Source organism: Chiloscyllium punctatum, chromosome 49, assembly GCF_047496795.1.
Source record: "Chiloscyllium punctatum isolate Juve2018m chromosome 49, sChiPun1.3, whole genome shotgun sequence".
Lineage (NCBI taxonomy): Eukaryota > Metazoa > Chordata > Chondrichthyes > Orectolobiformes > Hemiscylliidae > Chiloscyllium > Chiloscyllium punctatum.
Window position 1 is genome coordinate 46770497 of NC_092787.1, and position 26239 is coordinate 46796735.

At 44.9% G+C, this 26239-nt stretch overlaps 1 protein-coding gene across 1 annotated transcript; it reads left to right on the top strand.

Moving 5' to 3' along the window:
• The first annotated feature begins 8408 nt into the window (after positions 1–8408).
• pou5f3 (POU domain, class 5, transcription factor 3) lies at positions 8409–25810 on the top strand. The gene is made up of 5 exons (XM_072565947.1): positions 8409–9065; positions 9463–9574; positions 16742–16872; positions 20977–21141; positions 25565–25810. The coding sequence occupies exons 1-5, from the start codon at positions 8409–8411 to the stop codon at positions 25808–25810; spliced, it is 1311 nt and encodes a 436-aa protein (XP_072422048.1).
• The last annotated feature ends 429 nt before the right edge of the window (positions 25811–26239 follow it).

The window sequence follows — 26239 nt, forward strand, 5'->3', positions numbered from 1 at the left end:
GGAGATGCCGGTGTTGGACTGGAGTGTTCAAAGTTAAAAATCACACAACACCAAGGTTATAGTCCAACAGGTTTAATTGGAAGCGTCGCTCCGAAAGCTAGTGTGCTTCCAATTAAATCTGTTGGACTATAACCTGGTGTTGTGTGATTTTTAACTCCATCGAGGACAGTGGTGAGGAGAAATGCTTTCAGTCAGAGGCTGTGGAATGTATTATCCTCAGTGAGTAATGGAGGCAGGGTCTTTGAAAGTCTTTCGGGTCAAGGCCATAGAGTCATAGAGATGTACAGCATGGAAACAGACCCTTCGGTCCAACCCGTTCATGCCAACCAGACATCCCAACTCAATCTAGTCCCAACTGAATGCACCCGACCCATATCCCTCCAAACCCTTCCTATTCATATACCCATCCAAATGCCTCTTAAATGTTGCAATTGTACCAGCCTCCATCACTTCCTCTGGCAGCTCATTCTATACACATACCACTCTCTGTGTGAAAAAGATGCCCCTTAGGTCTCTTTTATATATTTCCCCTCTCACCCTAAACATATGCCCTCTAGTTCTGGACTCCCCCACCCCAGGGAAAAGACTTTGTCTATTTATCCTATCCATGTCCCTCATAATTTTGTAAACCTCTATAAGGTCACCCCTCAGCCTCCGATGCTCCAGGGAAAACAGCCCCAGCCTGTTCAGCCTCTCCCTATAGCTCAAATCCTCCAACCCTGGCAACATCTTTGTAAATCATTTCTGAACACTTTCAAGTTTCACAAGATCTTTCCAATAGGAAGGAGACCAGAATTGCACGCAATATTCCAACAGTGGCCTTACCAATGTCCTATACAGCTGCAACATGACCTCCCAACTCCTGTACTCAATAGGCAATAGATTCTTGACTATGAGAGAGCCAAAGGGTACTGAAGTAGGCAGGAAAGTGAATTGAGGCCTTAATCAGATCAACCAGATCTTATTGATTGGTGGAGCAGGCTTGAGGGACAAAATGGCCTACTCCTGCTTCTAATTATGCAAAGACTATGGTCTAGCGGTATTATTGGTGGCTTGTTAATCCCGAGATCCAAGTAATGTTCCAGGTTCAAATCCTGCGATGGCAGATGGTGGAATATGAATTCAATAAAAATGATCTGGAAATTAAGAGACTAATGATGACCATGAATCTCTTGTCAATTGTCAGGAAATACCCAACTGGTTCACTAATGTCCTTTAGGGGAGAAAACAGTTATCCTTACCTGGTCTGGCCACGTGTGACTCAAGACTCTCAGCAATTTGGTTGATTCTTAATTGCCCTCTGGGTAATTAGGGATGGGCAATAAATGCTGACCCAGCCAGCGATATCCTAATGAATAAAAAAAATCCATATGTTTGCATGTCGGTTATCAATGGTAATTCTGCTTGAATATATTCCTGGCAGCATTATCTCCCTCTAAGCCACTCAATTGAAATGATTTTCTCCACCCCAACATTCTTATTGCTTATAAACAAGAGAAAACAATACTTGAAAACTCTAGACCAATCCTAGACGTCAGTAACTCTTCACTTGGTCCATCTAGTCTTTTTCTAGTGTAACCCTGCCCACAGTGTAACCTCTGTGCTCCAATAACTCTCCGCTGAAAAATACTTGGATTCTCCTTATGGCTAAGAATTCTCCATTCTAGCCTGTCCCTTAATTTCTGTTGTTTGATATTAAAGCTGCCCTCCTTACAATTAGTAAAGAGATCATAGCCAGCATATCCCCAGGTTCTCCTGTGATCTACACAAGTCAAGAGTGTGGTGCTGGAAAAGCACAGCAGGTCAGACAGCATCCGAGGAGCAGGAAAATCGACATGTTGGCACTTCCTGATGAAGGGCTTATGCCCGAAACGTCAATTCTCCTGCTCCTTGGATGCTGCCTGACCTGCTGTGCTTCACCAGCACCACAATAACCTTATGGAACTTGACAGGGGAGATGGGGAGAAGTTGTTTGCCTTTGTGGGACAGTCGAGGAGCAGAGAGTGTACTCCCAGAATAAAGGGTTACACATTTAACACAGAGAATACATCTGTCGAATTCTTTACTGTAGAGGGCTGTCGAGGCTGGCTCATTAAGTATATTCAAGGCTGAGGTAGATTTTTAATCAACCAGGGAATGACAGGTTATGGGGAAAAAAGACAGGGTGGAATTGAGGACTATCAGACTAGTCATCATCTCACTGAACGGTGGAGAAGCGTCATCTCACTAAACAGCCTGTTCCTCTGTTTTCTGGTTGATCCCCAGTGAGTGCTGAAGTAGTAGTGATGTGAGCACACAATCTCGCTGACACTCCAGTGCATCGCTGAGGGAGGGCCACGATAAAGGCACAAACTCTTGGATGACAAACTAAACTGAAGCCTCACCTTTCCTCTCACAAAGGAATACTTCCCATTTCACCTTGTGCAGAAGAGCAAGGGATTGGTTCCAGGTGTCCTGTACAATTTGTACCCTTCAGTCAACATCAGATTCATAACAGATCATGTGGTTTAAACACTGTTTATAGGAGCTTGCTGTACAAATTCACATTTCCTTTATTACAAACAGTGGCTCTACTTTAAACATAGTGACTTAAATATAAAGTGCTTTGGGATAGTCTGAGTCTGTGAACAATGTTTTTCCTTTATGTCTCTTCATTAGGTCACGTCCTTCAGAGAAAGAAATCTGTCATCCCTTACCTGGTCTGGCCTACATGTGACTCCAGGCCCACAACATGTAGAGGTAGTTAACCCTTAATAGCCCTCTGGGAAATGAGGGATGGGTAATAAATGCTGGCCCAGCCAGTGATGCCCTCATCCTGTGAATGAATAAAAACAATGGAAGGCCTTGGATAACTGCATGGTTTCATTGAGGCTGTGGTGTGATGGGCTGAGATTTAGATTCTGACCCCTAGCTGATACACTCGCAGGGTCTCTGGACCTCAAATATCCAGCAATCCCAACCCAGGAGGGAGGTGGGGGTAGTGGTGGAATTTAGTCAGTGTGTCTCTGTGTGACAGTACCCCGTTGTATTCCTTGTGGTGAAACAACGTGTCCCCACTGAGAACCAAAGCTAACACATGAATAATGCCCCTTGTGGCAAAAGATCCAAGGCTGCCTGATGCCCTTGGGTCTGTAAAAGGACTGAAGAGCTTCAGGAGAATCAGAAAGAGGAGGAAATAAAGATTATGTATGCTCTTTGACCTGAGCCATAAGATAAATAGATGCTTCCCACTTTCGCTGTCCAGTCAGTGATTTCTGCTGACTGATTCACCTGGGGTGTTTGGTCTGCTCGTGTTGCCTCCCATTGTCGAACAGGCCTTGCGCTCACTGTCCACCCTCGTGCTGAAAGATTGACCAGGGCAAAATAGTTTTCTTTACGAAAAGAGTGAAAGCATGGAGCTGAACTCCTTCACTGGTCACAATAACATTACAGGAGCATAGCCCTCTGACTCAAGCAGTGTTAGCCGATACACACAGAGCCTCACACAGAGACAGTGGCTCTGCATTTGAGTGCATTGTCCTGAGATCACGCATCTCAATAAAGCACCCAGAGGCAAGTGAAATTGTCTCTTAATCTGCTTCAATTAGCCCAGAATTCCAGAGTTTTGCTGGAGCTTTTGTTGCCCTTGGAGTTGCACATTTTGCATAAAGAAGCCCCAGGGTCAAATCCAGCAGCTACCAGCCTTACAGAGCCACCTACTTCATTTGCAAATTGTTCCTTTCCTGCATGTGAGGAATGGTTTTCATGCTGAGGACATCAGTGAATTCAGATCCATCTTCTCATGGGGCAAAGGGGTGGGAACTGTTAACAGTTTGTTACAGAAAACAGACAGAACAAGACAACAATATGATGCTGGAAATCAGAAAGCAGTTAAAATCACTCAAGACACATCTGTGGAGAAAGAGTGACAGTCAACATTTCAGTTACATTTCTGTTCAGAAATAGAGATTACCTTCAATTGCCATTGTTGCATTTTCACTGACTGTACAAGCTTCTGAAGATATTTTGCGAGTACAAGATGCTATATAAAGCAGACCAAAGATGGTTTTCTCATCTTCCAGATGCAGTTGATGTTCATTTCAGACATAAGTTGCAGACTGCAGCAACACATATTCACTTAGAATGAACCATTGTATGTCTTTCCCAACCAACTTAACAAAAGTACATTTAAAACAGCTTCTTCCTTGTTATTATCAGAATGGATCTTTCCTGCAGCTGTAACACTGTATTCCTCACTCTGTTCTATCACCTTAATGCACTATGACCTGCCTGCACTGCATGCAAAACAAAACCTTTCACTGTACCTAGGTAACATGTGATAATAATAAATCAAATCAAATCATATATTAGGGTTGCTCTCTCTCTGCACCTTCTCTGTAGCTGTAACACTACATTCTGCATTCTGCTCTATTACTCCGATGTACTTATATAAGGAAATAAAAACCACAAATAACTGCAAATGCTGGGAATCAGAAACAAAACCAGAAATTGCTGATAAAGATCAGCAGATCTGGCAGCATCTGTGGAGAGAAATCAGAGTTAAACGGTTGAGTGACCCTTCCCCAGAATGTTTTTCAGTTCTCGGGGTCACTTGACCCCAAATCTTAACTCTGATTTCTCTCCACAGATGTTGCCCGACCTGCTGAGCTTTTTCAGCAATTTCTGCTTTTGGTAATTGTGGAATGTATAATTTAGATTAAAAAAAGAGCAAATGAGTTGGCAGAGATAACTTTGCATGCCTGCTAGGTTAGCTTGGGATGGGAGACAGTAGTAATGATATCCTCAATGGATTCTGGGGCAATTCTGCCATTGAAAAAATGAATATATTTTACCAAATCAGACCAGGAAAACAAGGTTAAAGTGAGTACTGCTGGTGCTGGAGATTAGAGTCGAGTGTGGTGCTAAAAAAGCACAGCAGGTCAGGCAGCATCCAAGGAGCAGGAAAATCGACACTTCGGACAAAAGCCTTTCTTCAGGCCTGTAACATTGATTTTCCTGCTCCTTGGATGCTGCCTGGCCTGCTGTGCTTTTCCAGCACCACACTCTGGCCAGGAAACAAGGTTGCCAACACCACTCTCCATTGACCACAGTTAGATTCATAGAGTCATAGAGATGTACAGCATGGAAACAGACCCTTCGGTCCTACCTGTCCATGCTAACCAGATATCCCAACTCAATCTAATCCCACCTGCCAGCATCCGGCCTATAACCCTCCAAACCCTTCCTATTCATATACCCATCCAAAGGCCTTTTAAATGTGGCAACTGTACCAGCCCCCACCGCTTCCTCTGGCAGCTCATTCCATACACGCACCATTCTCTGTGTGAAAAAGTTGCCTCTTTCTTTCCCCTCTCACCCTAAACCTTTGCCCTCGAGTTCTGGATTCCCCCTCCCCAGGGAAAAGACTTTGTCTATTTATCCTATCCATGTCCCTCATAATTTTGTAAACCTCTATAAGGTCACCCCTCAGCCTCCGACGCTCCAGGGAAAACAGCCCCAGCCTATTCAACCGCTCCCTGTAGCTCAAATCTTCCAACCCTGGCAACATCCTTGTAAATCTTTTCTGGACCCTTTCAAGTTTTACAACATCTTTCCGAGACCAGAATTGCACTCATTATTCCAACGGTGTGCTAACCAATGTCCTGTACAGCCACAACATGACCTCCCAACACCTGTACTCAATACTCTGACCAATACCAAGCATACCAATTAAACAATTACTCAACAAAAAACCCTTTCAGAAGCTGAAAGAAAGAACGGATTTACATTTATATAACACACTGCACAACTCGGGCCATCACAAAGCAGGTCACAGGGAGATTTTTCTCTTCTTTCATGGGATGTGAATGTGGCCAGCTTTGTATTGTTCATCCCTAAGTGCCTCTGAACTGTGTGGTTTGGTAGGCCATCTCAGAGGGCAGTGAAGGGTTAACCATATTACTGCGAGTCTGGAGTCACATGTCGGCCGGACCAGGTAAGGCTGGCAGATTCCCTCCCTGAAGGACATGTTTAAGCCAAAAATAAGTCAACAAACTGGCAATCTGAAACGAAAACAGAAATTGCTGGGGAAACGAAAACAGAAATTGCTGGGGAAACTCAACAGATCTGGCAGTATCTGTGGGGAGAGGCATAGAGGTAATATTTGAAGTCCACTGACAATTCTGATAGCATTTGGGCAAAAGTGGGAATTATCTTGACAACACTGGGGGGGGGTGCAGGGATCGAGTGTACAGCTAGTTGGAGACGGAGCCCAGAGAGAGACAGAACAGAAACTTTAGACAGACAAAGGGATTGTTGATAGTAAGTCAGGGAATAAGTAAAGCTAGCTAGGTGATAATGGAGTTGATGAATGGGTGAAAATGGGTTAGCTACACTGAAAGCAACTCATGTCAAGTCAGGACGTGGGGCGAGGGGGTGGACAAAAGACTTGGAAGGAACCAGATAGGATTTTTACAACTGTTGTACATTTGAAGGGATGTCACTGTTGGAATGAGGGACATGGAGCAGTTGAATTGTGCACAACACAATCCTTAAAAAAAAAGCAGAAAAGGATTTATTCTACCTACCAAAGTTCTTACATCCCCACATCAAATAAAGTAAAATGTGATGAAACTTCACAAGAAGGTTGCCCTATAAAATGTGACATTGAGGCCCATGGGGGAATATGTGACCACAGACATGGTCGTGGAAAATGAAGCATATTTGGACAGCAGCCCGTCTTGCAAGCAGAGAATCAAGCTCCTTGCAACCTTCTTGCAAGCTCCTTGGATGCTGCCTGAACTGCTGTGCTCTTCCAGCACCACTAACCCAGAAGCAAAGAATCAGGCTTGCTGACTTGTGCAGGTCAATGTAGCAATCTGTAAAGCGTGACATTGACTGAGGGATGAATATTGGTCAGGATGCAGGCAGGCTGCTTTTCAAAATAGTATACATGGGATCTTTCTTATCCTCCAGAGAGGCTGATGGCACCTCACAAACGGGGTCAGCACTCACATGCAGATCAATATCCTACAAGGGTACAAATTTCTAATTCTTTCTGAACAGTAAAAAAAATCCCTCTCATGTCAAGTTGAGGAAAAGTGAAACTCAGTTTGGAACCAGAAGGCCAGTAAGTAAGAGATAAGATTGTTGACCAAGTAAAGAGGTGGGGGGGGGGGGGGGGGGGGGTTGACCAAGTAAAGAGGGGGGAGGGGTAAATGAGAGACCTCTGAAGTTTCCAGTTGGCCAAGTTTGGGAATGATAAATAAGAGAGATTATGGCCAACCCGGTGCAATAAATGGTACTGTTTTGGGGGCGGGGCGGGGTCTTGTGATACAGTGGTAGAATTCTGTCTCCAAATAACCGAAAATATTTTTTTGTTTTTAGATGACAGCTAAGAAACACAAGTCCGAAAGGTGTCCAGATCGGCCTGCTCCACACACTGTTTACAAATCGTTGTTTTTTCCCCCTGAAACCCCTTTCTCTATAAGTTGTTTGACTGGAGCCTTGATGCGAGGACTGTGTAAATGGGGGTGAAGTTCTGGTCGGAAGTGAAGCCCCGGGAGTCCCCATTCTCTCTGCGGCCCCAAGTGCGGAGGATTAGCGCTGGAACCGCACACAATGCTCAGGCGGCTGCTTTCATTAATTGTCCGGCAGCCTCTCACAAGGCTGCTCCCCCACTGTTCCTGTCGACAGGCGACCCATAAATAAATCAACCCGTCTTCCCTCTCACCATTATACCATTATCTATTTACGATTTCAAAAAGAGAGAGAGAGAGAGTTGGGTGTTCAGACCCTTGTGTAAGGCTCATGGAGAGAGAGATCTTAAGAAATGTGTAACTTGTGGCATCACACTAGGAAAGAAGCATTACTTCATTCCCAATGTGCTCTTATCTGACTTGCTAACATTCAGAGAAAGATTTAAATAGTGATTTAAACTAAATTAGTACATTGAATGTGGCTGTTTTCTCTCCTCCCTTCAACGAGGAGTCTTTGTGTCCTTGCTAAATTCCTGAGATTAACTTTATAATGTCCCTGTTAATGGACTGTGTCTCTTGCTCATGGGGGGGGGGGGGGTGGAAAATCTGTTAGTATCCATCCACCTATCACATCTAGATTGAACCTGCCCTTTGCATTTTCGTAGCTCGCAGCCGCTGAAATAAAAAGCCAAGCTACCTCCCCTCCAACAACTGTCAATCAGTGGGGGAAAGCATCAAGTTCATTTTCACCTTCCCCCACCGCAAACCCAGCGCCAATAAGAAGGATTTCAATTAACACATTGATCCAATCAGACTGCCCAGTCAAGTGGAACCCACCCTTCCCGTCCTCTGGCTCAATGAGCTGCAAGTTTGAGGTTGGGTTGACCTCTACAACGATGGGCCTTTGTGGCTAGGTGGTGGCTAGTGTGTGTTGGACTGCTTGCTTATAGAATGTCAGTTAGCCCTGGTCAGGGAGCTAATGGGGCCAGGTCAATCCAGTCTCCAGAGAGACCAACTCTGGTACCTTTTGGAAATGGGGTTGTCCAGGATGTGGGTGCCCAGTTTTATAAACCTGGTTACAATGGTCTCTCGGCCCAGTATCTCTTTCCTTTCCCAGCCCTGAAAGGGGAGTATGGGGGCCACTCTGAGTCTCCCCTTGGGGACTGTGCAGCAGTCTCTCACTCTGGTTACTGGTATCCCTTTCCTAGTACTGAGCCAGTACCAACCCATGGAAGCGGGCACCATTCCCAACTGGCAGCGGCTGGAGGATACATCAACCGGCCGGAGGTTAAAACCGAGAAGGAGAGCAGAGGTTACCCCCAGGAGGTGAGATACAGTTCACCCAGCGCCCCTGGCCCTCCCTACCCTCCCCGATGGGGTGGCCCATTCTGGCAGCCGGCCCTGGCCGCCCCCAGCAGCAACTCGAGCTCCGGCTCCTCGTCCACCTCCTCAGGGCCGCTTCCCAGTCAGAGCTATGGGCCCTTCCCTTCACCCCCACAGATGTATCCCAGTCCCTCCCAGCACAGCGACAGCAGCCAGCCTGTCCAGTCCAATACTGGCTCCACTGAGACAACGAGCGAGGAAGGTCAATCCAGCGACAGCGAGGAGGTAACTCTCTATCTCTCTATGTTCAAAGGCATCTCTGGCTAACAGTGTCAAACTTTGTATTCTAAGGATTGATGTGTTTTTTTTCTGTTGCTTGGGCTCCACCAGTATCTCCTTTTTAAAAAAATAGTATCCTAAACACTTCAGGCCTCCTGCTTGCTCTCTCTTAACTTTATAATGTTTTTGAAAAGTTTGATCTTTCATTCATAAGTGATGTTCCAACCCATGAGGTATGTCTGGATATTTTGGAGAGTTTGACTAGAGAACCCTTGTCAGTCATTCAGTAATTCCAAGATCATTGTTGAGTGCAGTGGTTGTATTCACTGTGGGATGTTATTTCAATAATCTAAATTCTTGCTGTATGAACAGACCCTCCAATTTCATCCCCTTGTCTTTAAAGGAGTACCCCACCAAAGAGAAAATGGAACAGTTTGCCAAAGAATTGAAGCATAAGAGGATTACACTTGGCTTCACACAGGCTGATGTTGGATTAGCTTTGGGAAATCTCTATGGTGAGTGTCCCTTGGTGTTTTGAAGGAGTGATATTTTTGTTTATGGAGATATTTTGCTTTTAAAGCTGCTAGTACTGTACTTTTAAACAGTGTATTGCCACTGTTTTCAGGGGCAAATACTTTACTTTATGACTTGGTACCGGATCTGGTGTTTTAAAATGTTTACATGTCTTTTGAACTTGCCAACTTTACCTTAGGATGGTGACTAGTTAGGGCCAGTGATTTTTTTTTCAGAAATGTGTTGATACAGTTTGTCAATTCAAAAGAATCCTCATCTTTTTTTAAAAAATGCATCAAGGAGGTTGCCGCTGGTGAAAGTTGTTGGGGGAGACGGCTGGAGGTCAGAAGGAAGCATGTGAACACAGTGTTGAACTTTGACCCCTCGCATTGTGCAGAATTGCAAGCGTCAGGATTATGTACGAAAAACTGAATCAGGAGTAGGCCATTCAGCCCCATGTATTTCCTCTGATGGCTACTCTGACAATGGCCTCCTTTCCATTCCCTATCTCGGCTGGATCCCTTGAGATTCTTGACTCTCCTGTCAGACAAACTACCTCTGCCTTGAATGCATTTAATGACCCTGCCTCTGGGGAAGAGAAGGGTGTTCCAGCAATTTACAATCCTCCTAGAGAAATTCTCCTAATTCCTCTACTTTTGTAGGAGTCTCCTTAAAGCCCACCTTATTTTATCTTTTGAGGGTATCCTTTCTATCTAATTGTACTGCTTGAAGTGCGACTTGTCTTAAACAGTGTCGCAAAAAGTTCCATTATACCATTCAGAATCAGAATGAAATAATCTTTGGTAACAGTTCCTGTGGTAGCGGAGTCTTAATGGCTTCCACATGATGAGGTGCCAGGCAGCAAAGCCTGAAATACCTAGAGCCTCATCTAGTTTAATGCATGGAGACTTGTGTAGGTGCCGAGCACACATTAAACTTTCCAAGCGATTAATGTTTTGGTTTCAATGGTGAAAGGGAATGGAGCAATTTGGACTTGAAGAATATTTTGACGATGATAGAACCATCAGTATTCCTATGCTAGTGGAATTCGGTCAGATGATGAAATGGCCTACTGGTGACGGTCTGATATCATTGCTGCAGATTCTGTGCTGTTGAGCAGTGGCTCATTAAATTCCCAGAGGTTATAGCGATATGGACACTGGGACGACAGCATTTGAAAGTGCTCTCTCGCATTTTATCTGTTTTGAGGGTAATCTAACCAAGCTGTCTACCCACTGAGTTCCTCTTGCCTGATCAGGCACGGCTCACTGGAGACTAAACCACAAGCCTGTGGTGCTGCAAATCAGACAAACGAAAATTGCTGACAAAAGTTAGGTTGGGTAGTATTTCAGCTTGTTCCGTAACACTTCAGAACCTGAAATGTGATTTCTTCTCATTCTCACTCCCATTCCTTCTCTCCAGATGCTGTCAGACCTGCTGAGTTTCTCCAGCAATTCTGTTTTTGGGCTTCACTTATTTGCTTAGGTTATTTTTCCTCCTCTTTTTGTTCCAATTGGAATTGAATCCATGACCCTCCACTTAATGGCTCTAGATTTAGCTGTTGGTGGAGCATGTTATTACATTCATCATCCTCGTCATTCAGGGACTGGAAGCTAGGGTTCTCCTTGAAGGAGACAAATTCAAGAGTTTTAATCAAGATCTCCCAAATTGTGAAGAACTTGAGCATAAATAAATTGTTTTTCGCTAAAGTGTCAATAACTGAAGGGCACAGAATGAACCCAATTAACGAGCATCAGGAGATTAAGACTCAAGGGATGTGAGGGTCATTGGCTGGGCCAGCGTTTGTTGGCCATCTCTAGTTGCCCTTGAGAATGTGTTGTAGTGAGCTGTCTTCTCGATCTGCTGCAGGCAGACCCACAATGCTGTTAGGGAGATAATTCCAGGATTTTGACCCAGCAACAATGAAGGAATGATAATATTTTTCCAAGTTGAGGTGATAACTTGTTTGCCTAGGGAGTTGGGATCTGGAAGACACGACCTGAAGAGTGGATTTAAAAACAACTTGAAAAACTTGCAGAAGGAATTTGAGGAACACTTGAAGGGCTAAGCAGGTTAGCAGGGCTGTAGAGACTGGGCAGTGGAAACAATTAACTAGCTCGAGAGCAAGTTCAGATGCAACGAATCAAACAGCCTCCTGTATCAGTGTATGATTCTTAAAGATGTTTTAGTTTGTGACTGTTGCGATTGCAGTTCTGTTGTTGCAGTTTGTCTTCCTAGCAACCAATGAGATGTTTTGATAGTGGTCTTTGATTACATTACAGAGTGGAAACAGGCCCTTCGGCCCAACAAGTCCACACCGACCTGCCGAAGCGCAACCCACCCATACCCCTACATTTACCCCTTACCTAACACTATGGGCAATTTAGCATGGCCAATTCACCTGACCTGCACATCTTTGGACGGTGGGAGGAAACCGGAGCACCCGGAGAAAACCCACGCAGATACGGGGAGAACGTGCAAACTCCACACAGTCAGTTGCCTGAGGCGGGAATTGAACCTGGGTCTCAGGCGCTGTGAGGTAGCAGTGCTAACCACTGTGCCACCGTGCCGCCCACTTTGACAAGGAGCTGGCTTTTTTAAATTGAATATGAAATTCCATAGGATTTTTACTGGAACCTGTGCCTAACAGGGCCTTAGCTTACTGACCTAGTTGAATGTTTTCTCTCTGTATTAATGTAGATTGTGTGCTTGAATAGAACTCCCATTTACAATTCTTCATGATCATTTGAGCCACATGGCTGTTCAGTGTTTGGTTTGAAGTGATGCTCTATTCATTTGGGAATAATAGTATTCCTGCTGTGACCTTGGTTCAGAAAGCAAATCTGGGTTAGATTCTCTGTCTGCTTAGATGATAGTCCAGCCACCCAGGTCACTGACATTGAGTGGGGCAAACTAATTTTCATGCAAATGTTTCAAATCAAACGATCACGAATATTTTGACTGTATATCCTGTTATCATTGTATATCCTGTTATCATTGTTTTTTATAAGAGCAAAATATTTTAGATGCTGGACATTTTGAATCAAACACAGGAGACACTGATGTCAAATATTTGAAGTGACAGTGAGTCAACTCAATGTTGACTTTTCTTTCTTTTCCCCACTAATAGGGTCATAGAGATATACAGCACGGAGACAGACCCTCAGTCCAACTGGTCCATGCTGACCAGGTATCCTAACCTAGTCTAGTCCCCTCTGTGAGCACTTTGCCCACAGCGCCCTCACCCTTCCTACTCATATACCCATCCAGATGCATCCTGAAAGTTGTGTTGCACGTAGATAGGATAGTGAGGAAGACATTTGGTATAGAACATAGAAAAGCACAGCACAGAACACACTGATGTTGTGCCGATTTAATCCTAATGTAAACTAAAATAACCTAACCTACACACCCCTCAATTCACTGCTGTCCATGTGCATGTCCAGCAGGCACTTGAATGTCCCCAATGACTTCTGTATTGGGCAGAGCATTGAGTATAGGAGAATAGAGGTATGTTGTAGCTGTACAGGATGTTGATTAGGCCACTTTTGGAATATTGTGTGCAATTCTGGTCTACTTCCTATCAGAAGAAAGTTGTAAAACTTGAAAAGATTTACAAGAACGTTGCCATGATTGGAGGGTGTGAGCTACAAGGAGAGGCTGAATAAGATGGGGCTGTTTTCCTGAGAATGTCGGAGGCTGAAAGGTACTGCCACTCCTTAGCCCATCGGATCAAGATACTGTTGTAATCTGAGGTGACCTTCTTCACTGTCCGCTACATCTCCAGGTTTGGTGTCATCTGCAAACTTATTAGCAATACCTCCTATGTTCACATCCACATTTATATAAATGACAAAAAGCAGTGGGCCCAGCACCGATCCTTGTGGCAATCCACTAGCCACAGGCCTCCAGTCTTCTACCTTCAGGCCCGTTCTGTATCCAAATGGCTAATTCTCTGTGTATTTCATGATATCTAACCTTGCTAACCAGTCTCTAATGAGGATTTTTGTTGAATGCCTTAACTAAGTCCATATAGATCACGTCCACCACTCTGCCCCCATTATCCTCTTTGTTACCACTTCAAAAAAACTCAATCACGTTCATTAGACATGATTTCCCGTGCACAAATCTAAGTTGACTATCACTAATCATCCTTGCCTTTCCAAATACATGTAAACCCTGTCCATCAGGATTCCCTCCAACATGTCAGGCTATAATTCCCTGGCTTTTCCTGACCACCTTCTTAGATGGTGTCAACAGAAACAAACAGAAAGTGCTGGAATTTATTTAACCTTTTTGGCTGACTGACCACCACCTGCCCTCTAACCCCAACTTCATTCAAAACATGGGCTCTCTAATCCAGGCTTATACCAACTGCTGTCAGCTCCCTACCTGCCGATCTATATTCACTTCTCAGCTCCTTCCCTGGCTCTAAGGACCTGTTGGGACTTGCTGAGATTGTATCCTGTTACGGGGAGATTGCTGTGTAAAAGTGAAAGAGAAGCAAACCCTTTCTAAACCATCCGGCAAACGGGCTGGTTTTATGCTGAAGTTAGTTTCTGGATTCTATGAAAAGTTGTGATGTGTCTGGTTGTGATCTGTCCATCTGTTCCTACAGTTGGATACCAATGTCCTGCCCCCCTACCCACCCACCCATCGTGTGTCTTGTGGGTTATGTTGCCCCCTGTTGGTCCAGTTACCGGGTAGATCTGAGGCTGAGTGCATTGTCCCTTTCTGTAGTCGCCCGCTTCTGATTTAAGTCTCTCAGTAAATCATTTTCATGCTTGAAATCATCTTGGGAAAACTAGTGTTTCTCGAACTTCCTGCATTGTTCTTTTTCCATCCTGGAATCTTTATCTCTGCCATTAGTCAAGAGTCTGGAAGCTTATCAAAGGCTTTCTGTAAATCCTTGATGTACCTTGGCAAACATTGTTCACTGTACAATTTGCCAGTACGAATGTATTAAAAGCTGGTTTGTAATCTGGAAGGGAATTGAGGACTTATAGGGGAAAGGCAGGAGAGTGGAGTTGAGGGTTATCCAATCAGATGAGCTCTGATAGAGCAGACTGGATGGACTGATTGGTGTATTTTAATTTATGGTTATCAGCTGTTCGAGGAATATTTCAAATGAGTTGTTTACTTTTTTTTGGCAATTCTGGAAAAGGTTGTAATTTATTGACATAAGGGCAAAGGTGATTAGACCAGAGATGCAGATAATTCAGTCCTGAATTTAAAGTCACTTGTGATTGTTTCATTGTGAAAACACTATGGAAAGACAAATTCCCAGCTCGGCGAACAGAACCACGAGCACCCGAGCTACAAATCTTCTCCCAAACTTTGAACTATGGAAAGATGTCGTAGAGCCACAGATGTACAGCACAGAAATACCTTTGGTCCAACTTGTCCATGCTGACCAGATATCCTAAATAAATCTAGTCCCACCTGCCAGCACCTGGCCCAAGTCCCTCTAATCTCCTTCCTATTCATGTATCCATCCAAATGTCTTTTAAAATGTTGTTGTAATTGTACCAGCCTCCTCCACTTCCTCCAGCAGCTCATTCCATACATGTACCACCCTCTGTGTGAAAAAATTGCCCCTCTGGTCTTTTTAAAAATCTATTTTCCCCTCTCACCCATAACCTATGCCCTCTACTTTTGGATTCCCCACCCCAAGGAAAGACCTTGTCTATTTACCCTATCCATGGGAAGGGGAAGGATAATATGGGGAAGTTATTTACTTTTAGTTGGAAGAAGTAAAAGCTCTACTTGAATGGATTCTGAAAAGATTTACAAGGATGTTGCCAGGATTGAAGGGTTTGAGCTACAGGGAGAGGTTGAATAGGCTGGGGCTGTTTTCCCTGGAGCATCTGAGCCTGAGGGATGACCTTATAGAGGTTTAGCCAAGCTCTTTTTTTTTTATTTCCCCAGGGTAGGGGAGTCCAAAACTAGAGGGCATAGGTTTAAGGTGGGAGAGGCAAGATTTAAAAAGACTGAGGGGCAACTTGTTCAGAGTGGTGCGATCAGAAGAAGTGATGGAGGCTGATACAATTACATTTTAAAGGCAATTACAGGAATAGGAAAGGTTTAGAAGAATATGGGCCAAATGCTGGCAAATGGAACTAGATTAGTTTGGGATATTTGGTTGGCGTGGATGAGTTGGACTGGAGAGTCTGTCTCTGTGCTATATATGGCTGACTCATAGACCGTCTGGTTGTGTGTAAGGCCAATAGTATGTTGGCTTTGTTGCATTGATAGGGCGTGCAGGAGTAAGGAAGTCTTGCTATTTGTTCTGCAGGTTTTAGGTAAGACTGTACCAGAGTACTGGACGTGTCTGGTGAAGAGTCTGTTTGGTAGGTGCCTATGGAAGGTTCATTGGGTAAGGTTGTCCTGGGAGGAGAGATGGAATCTAGTGGCCTTGTACACTCCAGAGTTGAGTGAGAGGTGATCTAATTGGGATGTAACATTGAGGGGACATGACAAGGGAGATCCAGCTATTTCACTGGCTGGTGATTAACAAGTTAGTGGGCAAGGATTTGGGATAAGGGATTGGCCAGCATATCGGACTGAGATGAGACCTTTCTGTACTGTGATCTAGATGTGGTTGCAAGTGTTTAGTATGCTGTCCTATCTTCCCACCCCACCCCTGGGTGGAACAGTTGGACTGTTGTTCATTTTAATTAATTAATCTTGCTGAAAGGCAGTTCAGGCTTGGATCTGTGTGACCACCTCCCTGTTCCCAGTTTTTGTTCTGATGTGTTCAGGTGGGAGCTGCAATGAGGTGGTTTTCATCTCTCTCTCACTCTCTCTCTCTCTCTCTCTCTCTCTGGAAGGGATAGCAGTTCCTGTCCCTTACTGGTCTGAACCAGATATTGTAGGGCCAGTGATAACAGCTCCACCCCCATTCCGGCCTCCCATGGGGAGAAGAGATTGCTGTGTTGGGCACATGTCTGGCTAGGTGTGTATTTGATATCATGGCCCAATACGAATCATTTCTGTTTAAACTTACAGGTTTGCACATACTTTAGTATTAGGTTGAGTTGTCAGTGAAAGGACCACTTCCTGGTGCCTAGGCGTGTGCTCTCTTTCTCTCCCCATGTCCTTCAATAAAATAGTGCTCACTTAACACTTTAATACTCCTGGTGACAAAACTTCTTCCTCTGCTGTTCTAGGGAAGATGTTCAGCCAGACCACCATCTGCAGGTTTGAAGCACTCCAGTTGAGTTTCAAAAACATGTGCAAGTTGAAGCCAATACTTCAGCGTTGGCTGAATGACGCGGAGAATAATGGTGGCCTGCAGGAGGTAGGTGTCCTCTGTGTTTTAACACCCTGCTATCAAGGTATCTTCTGGATTGGGTAGAGCAAATGATTTTTCTGGAAATGTTTGAAGACTCTACATGGATTCTGTGGCCCTCTTTAATGACAGTTTCTTCAGCATTTTGTTTTAACTTGCCTGGTGAGGTGTTTGGGGATTGTGATAAAGTGTATTCCTGTTTCAATAACGTTGTTTGTCTGTGATTTTGAAGTGCACATGAAAACTGGTTTTAAAAACGAGTGCACTCATTACCTGTATTTAGATTCTGATGCTTCCTGGTCTGTATGTTCATTATCCATCACCAGTATCTTATCCTCACTCTGAAGCAATGGTTCGGCATTCTCCTCGGCTGGTGCATTTGGCAATATGTTGGACTCCAAGCTTGTAATCTTTATTAAAGTTGGAACAGGTTTACCACACCAAACTACCAATATACCAAATGGGACAGGCTTTGAATGTCTCGAGCAACTCAAGATGGCATCCATGAGGTGCTATGGGGCACTAACTGCAGCAGAATTCTACACTAATGCATCCTCATGGCCTGGCATACCCCCCCCACTCCACTATTACCTGATTCCTAATGAAGGGCTTTTGCCTGAAATGTCAATTCTCCTGCTTCCTCGGATGCTGCCTGACCTGCTGTGCTTTTCCAGCACCACACGCTTGACTATTACCATCAAACCAAGGGACCAGGCCTGGCTCAATGGAGAGTGCAGGAGGGCATGCCAGGAGCATCACCATGTATACCTAAAAAGGAGATGAAAACCTGGTGAAGGTACCAAACAGCACTACTTAGTGCCAAGCAGCAAGTGATAGAGCGAAACGGTCCCACAATAAATGGATCCGATCTAAGCTCTGCAGTCCTGTCGCATCCAGGTGTGAATGGTGGTGGGCAACTTGGAGGATTCACAAATATTCCTACTCTCGATGATGTAAGAGGCAAGAATGTCAGTGCAAAAGATAAGGCTGAAGCAATCTTCAGCTACAAGTCCTGAGTAGATCGATCCTCCTCCAGTGGTCCCAAGCATTATGCATACCAGTCTTCAACCAATTTGGTTCACTCCTCCTAATATCAAATGGTTGGAGACACTGAATACTGCAAAGGCAATTGGCCCTGACAACATTCCAGTAATAGTATTGAAGACCTGTGCTCCAGAACTTGCTGCTCCCTGAGCCAAGCTGTTCTAGTACAGTTACAACACTGGCATCTGCCCAGGAAAATTGCCCAGGTATCACCTTTACATAAAAAGCAGGCCAAATCCAACCTGGTCACATACTACTCCATCAGTAAAGTGATGGAAGGTGTCATCAACAATATTATCAAGCAGCACCTGCTCAGTGACATCCACTCAGCACCTGACCTCATTACAGCCTCCGTTCAAACATGGACAAGTGAGGTGAGAGTGACAGTCCCTTGACATTTAAGGCTGCATTCAGAGTGTGGCATCATGGAGCCTTTACAAACATGGTATCAGGGGGCAAACTCTCTGCTGGTTGGAGTTATACCTGGCACATAGATAATAGTGGTTGGTCAGTCATCTCTGCAGGAATTCTTCAGGGTAGTGCTTCCGGCGCAACCATCTTCAGCTGTTTCATCAATGACCTTCCCTCCGTCATAAGGTCAGAAGTGGGGATTACACAATGTTGAGTAACTGAAGAATTGCAAATGTTCAAATGCAACCAAATCTGGACAATATCCAGGCTTGGCCAGACAAGTGGTAAGTAACATTTGTGCCACACATGCCAGGCGATGACCATCTAATAGACAATAGGTGCAGGAGTAGGCCATTCTGCCCTTGAGCCTGCACCACCATTCAATATGATCATGGCTGATCATCCTTAATCAGTATCCTGTTCCTGCCTCACTGCCATAGCCCTAGATTCCACTATCTTTTGAGAGCTCTATCCAACTCTTTCTTGAATGAATCCAGAGACTGGGCCTCCACTGCCCTCTGGGGCAGAGCATTCCACACAGCCACCACTCTCTGGGTGAAGAAGTTTCTCCTCATCTTTGTCCTAAATGGTTTACAACGTATTTTTAAGCTGTGTCTTCTGGTTCGGCACTCGCCCATCAGCGGAAACATGTTTCCTGTCTCCAGAGTGTCCAATCCTTTAATAATCTTATGTCTCAATCAGATCCCCTCTGTCTTCTAAATTCAAGGGTATACAAGCCCAGTCGCTCCAGTCTTTTGGCGTAAGATAGTCCCGCCATTCCAGGAATTGACCTTGTGAACCTACGCTGCAGGCCCTCAATAGCCAGAATGTCTTTCCTCAAATTTGGAGACCAGAACTGCACACAATACTCCAGGTGTGGTCTCACCAGGGCCCTGTACAGCTGCAGAAGATCCTCTTTGCTTCTATACTCAATCCCTCTTGTTATGAAGGCCAGCATGCTATTAGCCTTCACTACCTGCTGTACCTGCATGCTTACCTTCATTGACTGGTACTGCCCCTTTATCTAAATTGATTCCATTTGGTAGTAATCTACCTTCCTGTTCTTGCCACCAAAGTGGATAACCATACATTTATCCACATTAAAGTACATCTGCCATGTATCTGACCACTCACCTAACTTGTCCAGGTCACCCTGTAATCTCCTAACATCCTCCTCACATTTCACCCTGCCACCCAGCTTTGCTAATGTTATTGCTGATACCATCTTCTATATCATTAACATATATTGTAAAAAGCTGCAGTCCCAGTACTGATCCTTGCGATACCCCACTGGTCACTGCCTGCCATTCCGAAATGGAGCCGTTTATCACTACTTTTTGTTTCCTGTCAGCCAACCAACTTTCAATCCAAGTTAGTACTTTGCCCCCAGTACCATGCACCCTAATTTTGCTCACTAACCTCCTGTGTGGGACTTTATCAAAAGCTTTCTGAAAGTCCAGGTACACTACATCTACTGGATCTCCCTCGTCCATCTTCAGCGTTACATCCTCAAAAAATTCCAGATTAGTCAAGCATGTTTCCCCTTCACAAATCCATGCTGACTCTGTCCTATCCTGTTACTACTATCCAGATATGTTGTAATTTCATCCTTTTTATAATAGACTCCAGCATCTTTCCCACCACTGAGGTCAGACTAACTGGTCTATAATTTCCTGCTTTCTCTCTCCCACCTTTCTTAAAAAGTGGTATAACATTAGCCACCTTAAAAAGTGGTATAACTGATCCCGAATCTATCGAACTCTGAAAATAATCACCAACACATCCACGATTTCTCGAGCCACCTCCTTCAGTACCCTGGGATGTAGACCATCAGGCCCCAGGGACTTATCAACCTTCAGACCTAACAGTCTCTCCAACACCAATTCTTGGCAAATATAAATTCCCTTAAGTTCAGGTCCTTCAGCCACTGTTACCTCAGGGAGAGTCTCTTATTCTAAGCAATATCTAACCACTGTCCCTTGATCAATGGTGTTACCATCACTGAATCTCCCACTATCAACCTCATCTTTGAACTTACTATTGACCAGAAACTCAACTGGACTCACCACATAAACACGGTGGCTACAAGACCAGGTCAGAGACTGGGGATACTGCAGGGAGTTACTCCCCAAAGCTGGTCCACTATCTAAAGGTACAAGTCAGCAGTGTGATGGAATATTCCCCACTTGCCTGGATGAGTGCAGCTCCAACAACACTCTAAACTTGACACCATCCAGGACAAAGTCTGTTTGGCACTACATCCACTCAGATAAGTGTTACTGTCTACAAGCTGCACTGCAGAAATTCACCAGGGATCCTCAGACAGCACCTTCCAAACTCATGACCACTTTCTTCTCGAAGGGAAAGGGCAGCAGATACATGGGAACACCTACTCCTGCAAATTCCCTTTGAAATCATTCACCATCTTGACTTGGAAATATGAGTGCTGGGTCAATATCCTGAAATTCCCTTCTGAGGAGGTTTTGTGGGTCTATCTACAGTACATTGAGCTGTAGTGGCTCACCATCACCTTCTCAAGGGCAACACATGAGCAGTAAATGCTGGCCCAGCCAGTGGGCGAAGGTAGGTGTGTATGTGTATACTGTTTCGTCTTTGCATTCAAAAGTCCCAAATATAATAATTGCTCATTTTCCCTAGATTTGTAACATGGAGCAAGTTCTGGATCAGTCAAGGAAACGGAAGAGAAGAACCAGTATTGAGAACGGTGTGAAGAGAAACTTGGAGACCTACTTCATGAAGTGTCCTAAGCCCACCAGTGAGGAGATCTCCCAGATTGCTGAAGATCTCTGCTTAGACAAAGAGGTTATTTAATGACCAGCCTTTATTGCATTTTCAAATATGTGCGCACTTCAGGGATATTATCTGTAAAACCATTGCCAAACGTTTGGTAATGGGCTACAGATATTGGGACAGTTCATAAGCCCTGGCCAAATGCAACAATTTGACAGATTATCTGTCTTAACGGTAAAGAGCTGGATTGGTTTAGGGAGGAAAATGGAATCTGTGTTGTCAGAGCTTCTGGGAATCTTGTGTGGAAGAGGCCAGGATTGAAGCAGTCTTGATCAGTGTTGCAGGGTTGGGAGAGATTTGGGTGATGTGTCGGAATTTGAAAAGGTGCTGGTACCAAAATGGTGGCACTGCCTAGTTTGCAGCCACCTTACCAAGCTGCATTCTTTCAGAAGTTTGGCTGCAAAGCATTAGGGCTATCCTGTGTTTGTGAAAAATGTTACATAACAGCCTGCCTTTTATTATCGCATCACTCTGGGCTTCTAGATATCATTGAGGGTTATCACACAGACTCATCGGGGAAATGGCGAAAATGGTATAGAAATGGGAAGAAAAACCTATACAGTAATTCTTTAGTTCCATTTGCATTGATCAAGTCCGAACAAGACAGGTACTACTAATCTACTTGAGAGGAAGGGTTTATAGTTAAGAGTATATTTGCGATTTTTGATAAAGGCTGTTTGTGTTATGGAACTGGTAGAAATCAGAGGCTTTTGAAAGGAGCTCTGGTAATGAGCATGGATCTAGGTAGTGACAACTCATCACCTCAGGGGGATCTCCAATCCACCGCCTCCAACCTCATAGTCCCACAACCCCACACCGCCCGTTTCTACCTCCTGCCCAGAATCCACAAACCTGACTGCCCCGGCTGACCCATTGTCTCAGCCTGCTCCTGCCCCACCGAACTCATCTCTGCATACCTCGACACGGTCCTGTCCCCCTTAGTCCAAGAACACCCCACCTACGTTCGGGACACCACCCACACCCTCCACCTCCTCCATGATTTTCACTTCCTGGCTCCTAACACCTTATCTTCACCATGGACATCCAATCTCTATACACTTCCATCCGCCTTCACGAAGGCTTCCAAGCCCTCCGCTTCTTCCCCTCCCACCAACCCAACCAGTACCCTTCCACTGACGCCCTCCTTCGACTGACCGAACTGGTCCTCATTCTGAACAACTTCTCTTTCTAATCCTCCCACTTCCTCCAAACCAAAGGAGTAGCCATGGGCACCCGCATGGGCCCCAGCTATGCCTGCCTCTTCGTCGGATATGTGGAACAGTCCATCTTCCGCGGCTACACTGGCACCACCTTCAACTTTTTCCTCTGCTGTATCGATGATTGATTGTATTGGCGCTACCTCGTGCTCCCACAAGGAGGTTGAACAGTTCATCCACTTTACTAACATCTTCCACCACCACCTTAAATTTACCTGGACCGTCTCAGACTCCTCCCTCCCCTTCCTAGACCTCTTCATTTCTATCTCTGGTGACTGACTCAACACAGACGTTTACTACAAACTGACCAACTCCCACAGCTACCTAGATTACACCACCTCCCACCCTGCCCCCTGTAAAAACACCATCCTATATTCCCAATTCCTTTGCCTCTGCCACATCTGCTCCCAGGAGGACCAATTCCACTACCAAACAACCCAAATGGCCGCCTTCTTCAAAGACTGCAATTTCCCCTCTGACGTGGTCAACTATGCCCTCCACTGCATCTCCTCCACTTCCCGCACCTCCGCCCTTGAACCCCACCCCTCTAATCGCCACAAGGCCAGAACCCCACTGGTCCTCACCTTTCACCTCACCAACCTCCAGATGCATCATATCATCCTCCGTCATTTCCGCCACCTCCAGACAGACCCCACCACCAGGGATGTTTTTCCCTCCCCACCCCTATCAGTGTTCCAGAGAGACCACTCCCTTTTCAGGTCAACACCCCCCCCACCAACCCAACCTCCACTCCCGGCATCTTCCCCTGCAACCGCAAGAAATGCAAAACCTGCGCCCACACCTCCCCCTTCACCTCCCTCCAAGGCCCCAAGGGATCCTTCCATATCCGCCACAAATTCACCTGCACCTCCACACATCATTTACTGCACCCGAAGTGGTCTCCTCTACATTGGGGAGACAGGCCGCCTACTTGCGGAACATTTCAGGAAACACCTCTGGGACACCTGCACTGCACAAACCAACCCAACCGCCCGTGGCTCAACATTTCAACTCCCCCTCTCACTCCGCCAAGGAACTGCATGTCCTTGGGCGCCTCCATCGCCAGACCATGGCAACATGACTCCTGGAGGAAGAGCGCCTCATCTTCCGCCTAGGAGCCCTCCAACCACAAGGGATGAATGTAGATTTCTCCAGCTTCCTCATTTTCCCCTCTTCTCCTTCCCCCCTCCCCCACACCCCCAACCTTATCTCAGCCTGCTTGGCACACCAGTCTCATTCCTGAAGAAGGGCTTATGTCCGAAACATCGATTCTTCTCCTCCTTGGATGCTGCCTGGCCTGCTGTGTTTTTCCAGCACCACGCGTTTCAGCTCTGGTCTCCAGCATCTGCAGTCCTCACTTTCTCCTAGTGACAACTCCGTCTGGGAGATTGGGCAGTGGTTTGCAAAGACTGGGCAATTTAAAATCTGAGCCAGTACTTGGTTTCTGACCAGAGCTGATGCCTAGGTACTGGATGTGTACGTAGACGTTGGTATCTTTGTCCACCTTTTTTGGAGTATCTAAACACTGTTGTATTGTCTTTGCATGTAATGGAGCCAAATGTAGGCAAGTTAGGGTCAGGTGGACTTTTTTAAAGAAAACAAGAAGCTTTGAGATTAAGCAGAGGTTGTTGTTTTTTCAGTCCTTGTTCCTGTATTACTGGATAGATGCACCCTTCCTATGTTTTGCCCTTCAGTATTTGTGTATGCTGACTGGCTTCAACAGCCATTTTTAGCTCTTCCCAAATCTAATGGAACTTGATTGAATGAAACCTATCAGATTGTTTATTTTGTATAAATGTCAAGTACTGTAGGAATCTGAAATTATGAAGATGAATTTCCTCAGTGCTCAGCAAACCAAACAGTCTCTGCAAATTAGAAATTGACAAGTGTAATGCCTCTAGTCAAGAAAACAGACGGAAAACCAGTAACTACAGATTAGTTAGGCTAATGTCAGTCACAGGGTGAAACACTGGCAATCATCATACAGTAGGCTGTAGCAGAACAATTAAAATATGCTGAAGGAATCAGGCAGTGTCAACATTGTATATAAAAGGGAAATAGTGTTTGAATATAATAGAGAGCTCTTTTTTTTTTCCCTGAGGAAGTAACCAGGATGGTTGATTTAAAGGGGACCCTGTAGACGCGGTCTACTTAAGTTTCCAAAAAGCACTTCCTAAGGTTCCCAAAGGTTTCAAAACACTTTGCAAAGTTCTAACCTGCATAGAGGACTGACTGACTTTTTTTTTTAAAAAAAAAGTGTAAGGATGGATGGGTCATTTTTTCAGGTTGGCAAGCTGTTACTGATGGAGTGCATATGGACCAATGCCACGGTCTCCACTCCTTACAATCACTAGCAATGACTTGGATGAAGGAGGCAGTGTGTGTGGTTGCTAAATCAATTGAGGGAGGGGGGTGGGGCTGCAAAAAATTGGAAAGTTCCGGAGAGGGCATGTCTGTAAACAAATGGAGATAGATTGTAAGGTTTGGCAAGAATTTGGCATGTGGAGGGTGAAATTGAGAGGTTTTGCAGGAAGAATGGAAAAGCACTAATAGAGGTACAGGAGATGTGTGCTCTGGTTCTTGCAAAATGCAGTTAGTATGTAGATGCAGCAAGTGATTTGTGAGGCAAATAAACTGTTGATGTTTACTCCAAAAGGAATTGTTCAAGAAGGGGAAATGGATGTCATGGATAACTTAACGGATGTGCAGGGGATATTTGCTGTCGTGGGGAGGAATCCAGAACTAGGGCACATTTAAGTTTGGCACCACCCATTTCAGACTGACTTGATGGGCCATTTTTGTTCTAAGGGCTATTCATACATGATCAGAGTGCAGTGTAGGCTGGGTCTCTGGACTTCCTCATCCGATCAGAGTCTTGATAACCAGGGACTCCAGAGGAGCAGATAGGAATGAGATGAGACTGCAGTTAGCCATTGCCTTGTAAATGGCAGAGCAGGCTCAAGGTGCTGAAAAACCTCCACCTAAAACTTATACTCCTGGAACCGATGGCAAAGTGGTAATGCCAGTGAACTAGGAACCCGCCAGCCAGGAGATTGCTCTGAGACAAAGGGCTCAAATCCAAGCACAGTTTGAGTTCAGTTAACCAATCTGGAATCGAAAGCAAGTCTGAGTAATGGTGACTGGATTAAAATAAAAAGCATTTGGCTCACTGATCCTTCTTGAGACTGATCTTTATTTTTTTTCTGACTTTTCTGTAGGTGATCAGAGTTTGGTTTTGCAATAGACGACAGAAAGGGAAGAGGATGACTCTACCGTGTATGGAAGAGAATGATGTACAGATTCCAGAGGGGAGTCCACTCCACCTGTCTCCCGGTGCTCTGATGTTACCTGAGCCCACAGTAACCCAAGGATACAGTGCAGCTATGGTGCCACCTCCCATGTATATGAACCCCTTCCCTCAAGCTCTGCACCCGGCTGTCTCCATGGGCAACCACACCAGTTAGAGGGTCATCTGACTCGAGTGCATGGACCTATGATTCTAGTGATGTGTTGATAGAACCAGCCTGAAAGTCTCTAATCTAGGAACTAGGTGAAGGATTCATTTGGTACTAAATCTTAACCCAGCCTTTTTCTCTCTGATTCTCCCTTTGCTCAACTTCAATTCCAAATGGGATTTGGGCACTCAAGCTCATTTTGAGAAATATTTAATGGGAATTCTCTAACTTATTGGAATACTTTGTGGCTTTTAATGTACGGAATGTTTTACAATATGTTTCCTCTGTTTTTCTTACAGTAGGGCTAGTTCTCTTTTTACATGGAAGATGATTCTGAATATTTTAAATGATTTATAACATCCTTTTAAGCTATCCAGTGCTGTCGAATCACTTGCTGTTGAAAGTTCCTTTCAGATGGGGCCTGTTCCAGAATGCAAG